The following is an 11,459-nucleotide window of genomic DNA, read 5'->3' as shown; positions in this document are numbered from 1 at the left end:
AAAAAATTCCCACAAAAAAAAGGAGTGTATTCAGACCAGCCATTCTTCCCATAATAAATAAATAAATAAATAAATAAATAAATAAATAAATAAAATAAAAAGGAAATGTAAGCTAAGCAAGCGCAGGGATTTCTCCGGGGCATAGCTTGAAATTGGTATGAAGGGTACCAGGTAAACCCTGGAAAAAGGATTTAGTGGATACAGAGAAAATAATGCAAAGTAGGGCCATTTGTCCCATACTGAGGCTGGTCAAAGTCCTTGTAATAGGGGATGATAATCATGTCCTCAGCAGATGCAATGACACATCAAAACCAGTGCTATTATCAGTAGACCAGATGGAGAAAATGCTGAGGCTGGGTCACTGACAGCATAGTTCAGGTGAGTGGAGTCTGATTGCTTTAGGTAAAAAAAATACAGCATAGAAAGGGTCATAAGAAGGATTTTACAAAATCCTTTATCCTGTCCTGGTTTCATCCTATGGGCCCATGTCTTCCTTTCTGTTATGTATCTTCAGTGCAAGTGGTGCTTAGAAAAGAGGAAGCGGGGATATATAGATACTGGGAAAGTGAGAGAGAGAGAAAGACTGGCTGACTCTTTTTCCCTAAAGATCAAGCTTTTAAATCTCCTAAAGAACTTTTCAACTAGACAGTATAAGAAATGTGCAATTCCTCTCATCCAGAAGAGAGAAATGTGAAGTAACAATGCTTCAAATGTTTTGAGAGCTGTTATTTCTTGAAGTGATGCATTCTGATGCTTGAGCAAAGCTTTCGCTTTGGCATGCTAAAATATTTTCTCTTTCTCACTGCCTTCTTAACATATGCTTTCTGAAACCTTAATTTATGCCAACAGTTTGTAAGTTCCAAGTACAACAGAAGTGAGACTTAAGTCGGAAGGAACTAAGCAGTGATTAATAATGCCTCAATTGGCATTTGGAGGTTTCATCATACTGAAATAATTGTTGCCTGTGCTACTGTTTAGCAGTTAAAAAAGACCATGGAAATCAACCGTTTGATTCTCAATTTCATACTGTGCCATACAATCAATTCTTTTTAGTCAGACTGTCTCTAGATTTACTTCTGAGCCATAGTAAAATGAGGAAGCTTTCATTAATCTTTCAGATGCTTCATATTAATGACAAGGCTCTTGCATGAACAATGTAACAGCAATTAAAAAGCCCATTAATCTGCATTACAGCTATTAAAGATGCATGTCATTAAAGGGTATGGAGTTTGATTCATTTTCGCACCCCCCCAAAAAATGGAGCAATTATGGCCTGGCAATGCACTTTGTCATCAAATTAGGTTGGGGTTTTCCAGCAAATGGCCTTGCAGCATTTAGCTCTTCTCCTATTTTATTATTCATGACTGAAATGTGGAAGTCAAGACCTTTGAAATTACTTTACCTTCTTGTGGAGTAGAGATGTTCAATGCATGTGAGCTCTCAGTACAGCCAGCCAAAGTGCAAACAGTTAGGGTTACTGCATAGTTTTTGAAGGGTAGCAAGCCTGTCAATATGCCTGTAATAAAAAGGGACAAAAGAGGGTTGCATGCTTACCATAAGCATCAATAAAGAGCACTGGTGTGTATATTTGAGTGTGTGTGTCTATAAGAGAGACAGACAGACAAAGACAAAGAGACCAGAGACAGAAATCAAAAACATATTTCTCTTTTGGTCATTTTCCTCCCTTTCTGCTGTTTGTTGAATGGAATGACTCATGAGAAAAAATTGTGAGACCAACTTATTGTTAAAACAGCTCTCAAACAGCACCTGATGTTTCTCCCATTAAAGTGGGGAGGGGGTTCCACACGTAGTTTGTGAGGCAGAGCACAGTGTTTCCAATAGCTAAGATGTATATTATCTCATTCCAGGATCGTAGACCTCCTGCAGAAACAAAACTACTTAATTTTCTGTAACCTAGCATTTTTCAACTGTATTTAACTAAGGAGTCCTTTTTATAGGGCACCTATTAACACACTTTAAAAATGCTACTCCCAAGAGTGGCTTCATTATTTTAACAGTAGGCCACACATATACAAACCATTTGTTTATGTTGTAGCTAACAAGTATGCAAATTAACATAGTTGAACAATTAGCAAATTAGATAATTATGCTTTTGTATTTCTACTTGGAAAATTATTAGTTTTTTTAATTAAGACACCTGTCTTAAATGGAAGTGTTACACATGGAAGTATTGAATTAGCATGGCTTGCTGATAGATATATGAGATTTGTTCAGCAATTAAAAGTACCTGTAGAAATGAAAACACATTTTGTTTACTAGTGTTCATAAGCAAGACAGAGACTCCTTATCTAGTTAATCCTGTGAATTAAAAAAAAAAAAAAAAATCCAAAATATAACTTGTACATTTGCTCACCACTGTTTTTCTGCAAAGATGATTTTCAGAGCAATCTTTAATCCTAACCACATAGCTTATCACTATTTTTATGAAAAGATGGCCCCACTGGTGCTGTCTCTTTATTGATTAAACCTTCAATCACCCAGATAATACATTATTGCTTTAAGGTGCCAATATTGATGACAGCTTTCATCATTCAAACACAAATTTTAATATACATTTTTCCATAATTTCCCTCCCCAGTAGAAAATTTTAAAAATTAAAAGATCAACAAGTCAGGATGGAGCAAAGACCAGTTGTTTGCTTTGACACCTCCCACTTGCCCTTAGTCCCTAAGGCTGTCTCTAAGTCTTCATTCCAGCAACTAGCCAGGCATCTCCATGGGCTACTGAATCCGGTCTGCCATGTTTCTACATGAAAATATTCATCCACTTGGCACCATCATCTTAGCTCATGGCCAAAGAAGACAGCAAGCCAATGAACTAATACACACACATGTGTGACCATCTCATGCCAAATTCAACTCTAATTTCAAAAGTCTCTCGTGTCAGAACCTCCTGCTTTCTCTCATTCCTGCCCCTGCAATTGTCATTTCCTCTTAAATCTCCCAGATCATGACCCACATTCTGAGTTTACTTTCTTTTAAGAAGTTATTTCTCATTCCACCAAATGGCTTAAAAGCAAGCTAACATTATCACATGCACATCCTCATAATGGAGTAGTGTGGAAAAGGGCACGGATGCTCGGGCCAGATTGCTGGCTTCAAATGCCAAATCTGCTGCCGACTGGCCATATGAACGTGGGCAAGTTGTTCAGGCTTCTGTGCCTTAGTTTCCTTGTCTGTAAACAGATAATAATCCTCTTGATCTTGAAGGGCAAGGTGTTGCAGGCCTCATCTGTGAGATGGGGATAATATAGTACTTATCTGAAAGGGTTAGTATTAAGAATGAACAAGTTCAGGACTTTAGAATACTTAACATGGAGTATTGCCAGTCAAGAGCTCTAGAGCAGTGATACGCCATTCCAAATTAGCCTACCATTGCAACTCAATTTCTGCCTCTACATGCTGCTAGATGATTTGTATCTTTTAAAGATCACCAGTGATCCCTTAAATACCAAATCAAATAGCCTATCCTCAGTCCTTATCCTCCTACACTTATGGGGCATTGTCATCCCTCAGCTTCCTTCTGTGACATTGAATTTTTAAATTGCTCTCCTAAACTACTGAGAACTCTTTTGTTTCCTTTACTGACTCATGTTCCTCTCACAGTCTCTTAAATAGCTTTTGTTTCCCAAAGTTGGGTTGCTGTCAAGCTTCTTTCTTTTTCTAATCAGTCGCCTTTGCTAGCTTATTAAGCCTTATCTCTCAATGATCACATTTGTATCTACAGACTTCACATCTCTCCCAAGCCCTGTTTCTGGGTTTCTATCTGCAGGCCATGTATCCACACCTGGATGTCCCACTGGTATCTCATACCCAACGTGCCCCAATCAAGAATCAACATTCTAAATAATTACGTAAGCTTCATTTTCCCATTTTGTAAGGCCTCCACCACGATCCCCAAATTCCAGGCTCAAAACTAAAGTATCATCATAAAATGTGTTTTACCCATTCTATCTTTAGCAAATCTTTGGCATTTGCCATGTCTTTCCTATTGCCAAGTTGGAAACTACTGTAAGATTCAAATAAGATGACTTGCATGTCTGAATTAGTATAATGCCACGCTAACAACAAATGAATCAGCCCCCAGAGAATAAGACTTTTAATCCTAATGTGAATAAGAAAAGCATGTTGGAATATGAGGCTAGTTTTCCTTTATCATCACTTAACCTATGGGGCATATGTGAAAAGCAGCACCCCTCATAGATGAGCATGCTTCAGCTGAGGCATAGGAACACCATGCCTAAAAAGAAATAATGCTGATATACAAGTTGGTTATCTGAAATCATTAGCAAGAAGGTGTGTTGTACATTCAGGAAGTATTATCATTCAGAAACATAAAAGCAGCTCTATGATTGTGCAGTTTTGCAGCCTGGCTTTATAAAATTCTTATACTAAGACCTTTCTTTCCAAATCATGACTAAAGTGCAATGTTGAAATTTTAATTGTTATACCAACTTATCACGAAGGGTATTCTATAGACTTTCAGAGGGACTCTATCAAACCAGATCCGGAGTTCACACTCACTAAGTGATCTTTAGTGATTTATTTAATGTTTCTTGCCTTCACTAGAAGAGTTGCTTTGTGTATAATATGTGTATAGTGAGAGTCCTTTATTAATTTCAGTCACTCCTTATTTTAAGGACCTTTAAAAACAAGCAATACTCATTTCAGCAAACTTGCTTTCTTCAGCTTTGATTTGGTAGAGATCTTTACCAAACTGTATTGTATTTCACAGAAAAACCCTGAGATTCTTAAAGAAAGATGCTGGAGAGAAACTAGATCATCTTTCAAGCCATTTATCAAAGTGCTCACATTTCCCATTTCAAGCCAGGTGAAACAATGATAAGCCCTGAGAAATGAGAGCTGCAAAACAGAAAACAGAAAAAACAAAAAAAAAGAAAAGAAGAAAGCTGATGTTTTGATTCTTGCCAACTTTGGATCCCAGGTGGAAGGTTTTAGATGGTTTGTAAATCACACTTTCGAAAAATGTGCTGCACTTTCTAAGGCTGGAGTGCCATTTCTTTTATATTTCCGGTAGAGAATCTTGTTCATCATACTGTGTGTCAGAGACAAAGTTCGTCAAACCATCTGATAATTTTCCTTAAAGGCAACTTAATATTACCTACTTCAGGAAGAAGAGCAGTATAATGGTTCACTGTGTTTTCTCATCCTGTCAGGTTCAAATTAAGGATTACACAGGGGCAAGGCGCTGGTCAAACATGTGGTCTTCATTCACTTGGAATCATAACAAAGTCATTTTATTGTTGGAGACATGTGGTTTATCTCCTTTGATTCTCAGTACGGAGAGTTTACAAGGATGCATTCAAGTTGAAAAGCTATGCCATGGACAAAGAAAGGGAGTAACATATTCTCTCCAAGACTATGTAGATTGTTGAGACCATTTTGAGATCATTGAGTGATTATCCTAACAGCTTTGCTTTAAGTGTCAGGGTTCTACTTAGATTAGGTACTCCCTGGAAAATATAGTGTTACTCTGATGATATATCATCATCAGAAAGCATTTATCAATGTTTCTGCTGCATGCCTCTGGAAAAGGTGCTATAGAATACAACTGATTTTTTCGAGGTTTCTAATAGAAGAAAATATTGGAACTAGAAGAACTCTTATAGTAACAGATTGATACATAAAGCAGAGTGTTTGCATACAGGGCAAGTAGACAATGACATTTATAAGATTCAGACTTACCAGTTCAAGATGATAGGAAGCCTAAATTTAGTTTAAATATATATTTTGGTATTATATTAAAAAAATACTGGGAAATATAGAAAATGACATATCTAAAGAAATCCTAGACAGAAAACCCAAAAAGAGAAAATGGCATAGTCACCTTTTATGACACTTGGGGTTTTTATACTGAAGAAGTATATCCTGAAAAGGAGAACTTTAAAATTTGTTTAGTTGTGAATCTCTTTGTTTGGGACACATCCCAGAGAAGTCTTTTTTATTTTTTTATTTTTTTATTTGAGAGTGTCCCTATTACAAGGCATGCCAGATGACCTCGCAAACTCCCTTTCAGCCACAAACTCTGTGAAATCAGAAAAATGGTCCCAACCATGTCAGGAAACCTGCTAGTCCCTCTTGGTAATGGAAGAGGGCAAGCTGAAGAAACATTCAATAAGCATAAAGTAAGCATTATTGATGTCTTAAAAGTGTTAGTATCCCATGAAACACAGGAGTGTGGGTATCCAGATTAAAATCATTGGCACCAGCAGGACCATAACTCACACTGCTAAGCGATAATGCATTTTGCATTAATGCTTAACATTGAGAAATCCTGACATGCCACACCAAGGGAGTTTGAAGTCAAGTAAGTAGATTCCCTTTGAATTGAAGTCCTGTGGGTCAGTGGGTGCAGAAAGCCCAAGCTGAAAGATCAGGGGGCAGGGAGTTGATTTAAGGGAAGGAAAGACATCACCGTAGGAAGTTTAAGAGTATGCGTATGGCTCCAAACTCTGTGCTCTGAGGGTTTTCACCTAACAGAGGGGAAGAGCATTGGCCTGGAGAACTTGCGACTTAAAATTCCTTCACAGTGATTTGGGGAATTCCTTGAACACAGAGGGCAGATCCTTTTACTTCTTTCCTTATCCTCTATCCCAGCAGCTATTAGTGTGGTTTACCAAAAGTGAATACTTGCCAGGTGACTGAAAAATAAAGATTTTGCAGACTCTTAGCTCCACTCGGGTGTTTCTCTCACTATAGGAGAGCCCGACTCCCACCACATCCCTTCCAGGGAATAAGCAAAGTAAAAGACATTGTTTCTTTTGAATGATACATTATTATCTCCAACACTCTCTTTCCTTTGCTTTCACCTCAAGTTTCAAAGGAACCAAAGAAAAATATTAGTAATTGGATGCAGCCTAACGACATAAGACAAAATCATTGTGGAGCTGGCACCAGCTGTGCAAGCTTTTGCGCCTCTAATGGGACACTGTACGCTGAGAAGCAGCAAAACAGAGGAGTCTGCTTTGACGTTGAAATTTTATGATTAACTCCTCTGACTAAATGAAGACAAGTATAAATGCTCTGCCTGAAAACCGAGCCTAAGACACAAAACAAAATGGATCTTTTTTAAAGCCAAGCACATTTCAGAGAAAAAAAGAGGACTCCCTTTCTACTTACATACTTCAGCAGACTCCTCCTCCCTCCCCCACCCACCCCCAGCTGCCAACCAAGGTGTTTGGCCGGCATCCACTGTAATCTGTTCTCCTTCATTATGTTAATCTGTGGGCGGAAAGATTTCTGTCATCTTCGAATCGCTTGTACAGCAATGGTAAACACCTTGGCCTGTCTGTAATTGGACAGGTGTCTGCATTGATGTCACCCAGCTTTTAATTCAATTAAAGAACTGGCTGCTCTGCTCTCATCACCCACTCATTTCCGTTGCACTTTTAGTCTGGCGGTGAAATCTGCACACAGCAACTGTCTACCCTGAGTCCAAAGTCAGGGGTCCCCTTGTAAGGATCATGCACAATACTCCAACAATCCAAGAGTATTTCCACATTAGCAAAGGCATTTCGGATAACATGGATAATTTATCTCTCATTTTTTTTTTTTTCTTTATCTTTATGTCCTACTGCATGTAAATGATATCTTCTACTACTGGCCAGTAATTAGGAGCAGTCACAGCAAACAGAAAAGCTGTTTCTAGCTTCCTCTCCCCAAGGTTTTCCCCCATCTCAAGAGAACTCATCAGAGTACAATGCTCTTATTTATTTGCTGGCATTTCACATTTGGATCAAGAAAGTGAGGGTGGGCAAGAGCAAGACATTTATTAAGAGGGCCATCTGGTAAGGGATGCCACACAGGCAGAGCTGCTACTGCTACCTGGAGACATAATGGAAGAGCCCACTTTTTAAAAGAAAACTGGCCAGGGGAAGGAGGGCAGAAGAAGTGACTTCTGGCTGGGGACTCTGCTGCGGTGCTGATAAAATCTAATTTTTAAGTATACATTCCAAACCAACCCAGTGGATGGATTAAACAGAGTAAATCAATCCAATATGCCATGTTTCCTGCCCACTTAAAGGAACCTCTGAAAATAAATTAAAGTTCTAACACAGACATTTTGACACAGTGACCCCATGAAACTGAATAATGACATTTGTTAAATATGGATGAAAACTTAACGGTCTAATAGAGATCTGGAAACATACCCAGGATATTTCTCCTCTGGTTCTTAGTCCAGGAAGGTGGGATTTGTTTTTGCTGTTTTTTGGATAACATTTTCAATTAAAATAAAGATTTCTAATATTTACAAAGGTAAAGTCAATTTTCATTTTACCCGAAAGGTGGAACAATAAATACACTTAACCCAAACCTAAGGTAATCTCTTGGAAACTTCAAAACTAATTTTCTTACATTTAATTTCCTTCAAATGGGTTTTTTAACCTTGTTTAAAACTTTTAGTAGAGAGCATAGAAGATCATATACCTATCAAAGACTATGCAGACGTTGATTCTTACAAACAGGAAAAAAATACATTCTTTTATTTCTTTATAAAATATGTGGCCTAATCCCAGTCTTAGAGGATGGTTTAAACAGTGATTTTAATTGACCTCAAAGTATTATCCAGTTAAGATTCCCTCAGCAGGCTTACATCTAACCTCAAATTTTTAATCAATGCTCTTGTGGTAAGAACTACAGAGTCTGTCATTTTTATTCTAATTTGCCAATAAGTTTGAAGCCGTGTGCTTGTGTTATCTCTTTACCTTACATAAGGTCTGACACTGAAATTATTGAAACTCTCTAAGAAAACACTGGACCTGACTAAGCAGTGAGACAGGCAAGGAGACAAGAGGAAAAGAAAAGAAAGAGAGAAATGAAAGTCATCCCTTATGATCAGTGTCCTAGGTCCCCTGCTACTAGCCTCCGATATTGTTATCCTATTGTACAGAGAAGGCTGCTTTTGGAGAGAGTGTACCATATGGTGCTCAAGTCCAGACAGCTAAAAAAACAGTAGAACCAATATTAGAACCTGTCTTCTGACCCCAAGATCATTATTTCTCCCATTTGATCAAAGCTCCGGGTCCACAAAAAAGAAAAAAGTGTTGAAAATGTTAATTAAAATAATAACAGCACACATTTTACTATTAAATACCTTATTGAAAATGCAACTTAAAATGTGTTGAGGTTCAAATTTATTACTGAAATCTATTGCCTACAGAAATTAGCAGTCTTGTCCTCCAAATGAGTGAATTTGTATGCCTAGAATATTCCTTTACAAAAATGATTGATTCGTAAGAAATTCTATGCGTGTGTGTGTGTGTGTGTGTGTGTGTATGTGTGTCAGAGAAAGAGAGAGAGAGATTGGGTTCAACATTGGACCTTTGTTTATTATACATATAACCCTTTTAATTTGTTCCGAATATAATGTAAATATAAAATGATCATAAATGGTAAAAAGCAGAAAAGTCTGGCTGTGCATTCTTCATCTTTATCAAATGTGATTGATAACTTTAAAGTATTTGTATTGAATATTTATAAGCATTGTGGAAATGCCTAGTTGATTATCACTGCAGAACAAAATTATATAGTTTCATCATTTTAACCATGGCTTAACATGTTACCAAAAGAAATGCAAATCCTTTGGTGTCAATTCTTATTGCATAAAACAAAATGAAAAACTTTTTTAAAAAAAATTATCTCTGAAGATTTCACAATGTACCAGTAGTTCAGGCACATTATGTATTCAGGAGAGTTAGACAAAGCTATTAACTCATCAACACTGCATTACCTAATGAAATCCTTCTACATTAGCTAAGCAGGAACATTACATCATTTCTATTTTTACTATTTATGTCATAGGCCATATTTTTGTCCTGTGAATTTTTTCAGACCAGTTTCTTTCAAGATTTACATTTAAAGAAATATTTTGTAGCCTGTAATGTCAGCACTTTGGGAGGCTGAAGCAGGTGGATCACCTGAGGTCAGGAGTTTGAGATCAGCCTGACCAATACAGTGAAACCCCATCTCTACTAAAAATACAAAAGAAAAAAGAAAAAATCTAGGTGTGGTGGCGTGCACCTGTAGTCCCAGCTACTCAGGAAGCTGAGACAGGAGAATTGCTTGAACCCAGGAGGCGTAGGTTGCAATGAGCTGAGATGGTTCCACTGCACTGCAGCCTGGGCAACAGAGCAAGACTCCATCTCAAATTTTCAAAAGTTTGTAATAAACTACAAATATTGGAATATTAATTTATGGTCTACTATAAAACTGACTTTTCTTTAATAACACCAACAAAAGAATTCCTTTTTATTTACTTCTGACGGTTGCCTACTGTGGCAAAGATTAGTAATTGCTCCGTATTATGTATCACACTCCTTTTCCTCGGTAACATAAAAACACTTTTTACCTGGGCAAATGGCTACTTGGAATGAGGACAGCATTTTTCAACATTCCCTGAAGCTACGTACGGCCATGTGACTAAGTTCCGACCATGCAAGATAACCACAGGTGGAGGAGCAACTTCCAAAATATATCTTTGAAGTGAAAGTGAGTATTCTTTAACCATTATTCCTTCCTGCTGGGTGAAAATCAGACTGGATGGCAGGAGCTCAAGTAATCATCTTGAGCTATGAGGTAGAAGCCTTGTCCGTAAGGATGGCACAGCAAAAAGATGAAGTGTGCGGGTCTCGCCTATGAACGTCCCACCTCTGCATTTACTGTGGACACCTATTACCAGTGAGAGAAAAACTTCATCACTATTATTTTAGGTTCTAATATCTCAAGTGAAATAATGAATCAAAAATGATAAACCCTTCTCTATTAGGTTTTCCCCCATAAAACTTTCATTGTCTATATAATCTTACTTCAGAGAGAGTGCTTGGGCTATATTTTAGTTATAAAAAATCATATTACAAAGATAGGACCTAGCACTAGCATGGAACATGGTAGATGACTTTTTAAAATAAATGAATATTTTCCGTCTTTATAATTATCAGCATTGCAGCAGTATTGGCTTCCATTATTTTTCATTTCAAATATATAGTGGTTGGGTTCTATTCTGAGTTCTAAGTTTTGGAATTAGTCTTTATTAGTTATTTATTAGTCTCACCCTACCAACATATTTTCTTTTCTATTGGGAAATGTATAGTAAGTTCCAAATGTACATTTAAGTTGTGATAGCTCTGTACATTCTTTTATAAAATTAAAGAACTACTGATAAAAGACTGAGACTTGATGGGCGGAGCAAGATGGCCGAATAGGAACAGCTCCAGTCTCCAACTCCCAGCGCGAGCGACACAGAAGACCGGTGATTTCTGCATTTTCAACTGAGGTACTGGGGTCATCTCACTAGGGAGTGCCGGACAATCGGTGCTGGTCAGCTGCTGCAGCCTGACCAGCGAGAGCTGAAGCAGGGCGAGGCATCGCCTCACCTGGAAGGGCAAGGGGGAAGGGAATCCGTTTTCCTAGCCAGGGGAA

At 37.8% G+C, this 11,459-nt stretch overlaps 1 protein-coding gene across 1 annotated transcript in view; it reads right to left on the bottom strand.

Moving 5' to 3' along the window:
• The window catches only part of USH2A (usherin), an 821,881-nt gene that overhangs the window by 421,846 nt on the left and 388,576 nt on the right, over positions 1-11,459 (bottom strand). Inside the window, exon 30 of the mRNA XM_017870028.1 lies at positions 1,403-1,516. Within this exon, the coding sequence (XP_017725517.1) occupies positions 1,403-1,516 (114 nt within the window). The remainder of the gene's footprint in view (positions 1-1,402; positions 1,517-11,459) is intronic.

Source organism: Rhinopithecus bieti, unplaced genomic scaffold, assembly GCF_001698545.2.
Source record: "Rhinopithecus bieti isolate Rb0 unplaced genomic scaffold, ASM169854v2 scaffold_1673, whole genome shotgun sequence".
Classification (NCBI taxonomy): Eukaryota; Metazoa; Chordata; class Mammalia; order Primates; family Cercopithecidae; genus Rhinopithecus; species Rhinopithecus bieti.
The sequence above is the reverse complement of the archived record's forward strand: the minus strand, read 5'-3'. Positions and strand labels throughout refer to the sequence as shown.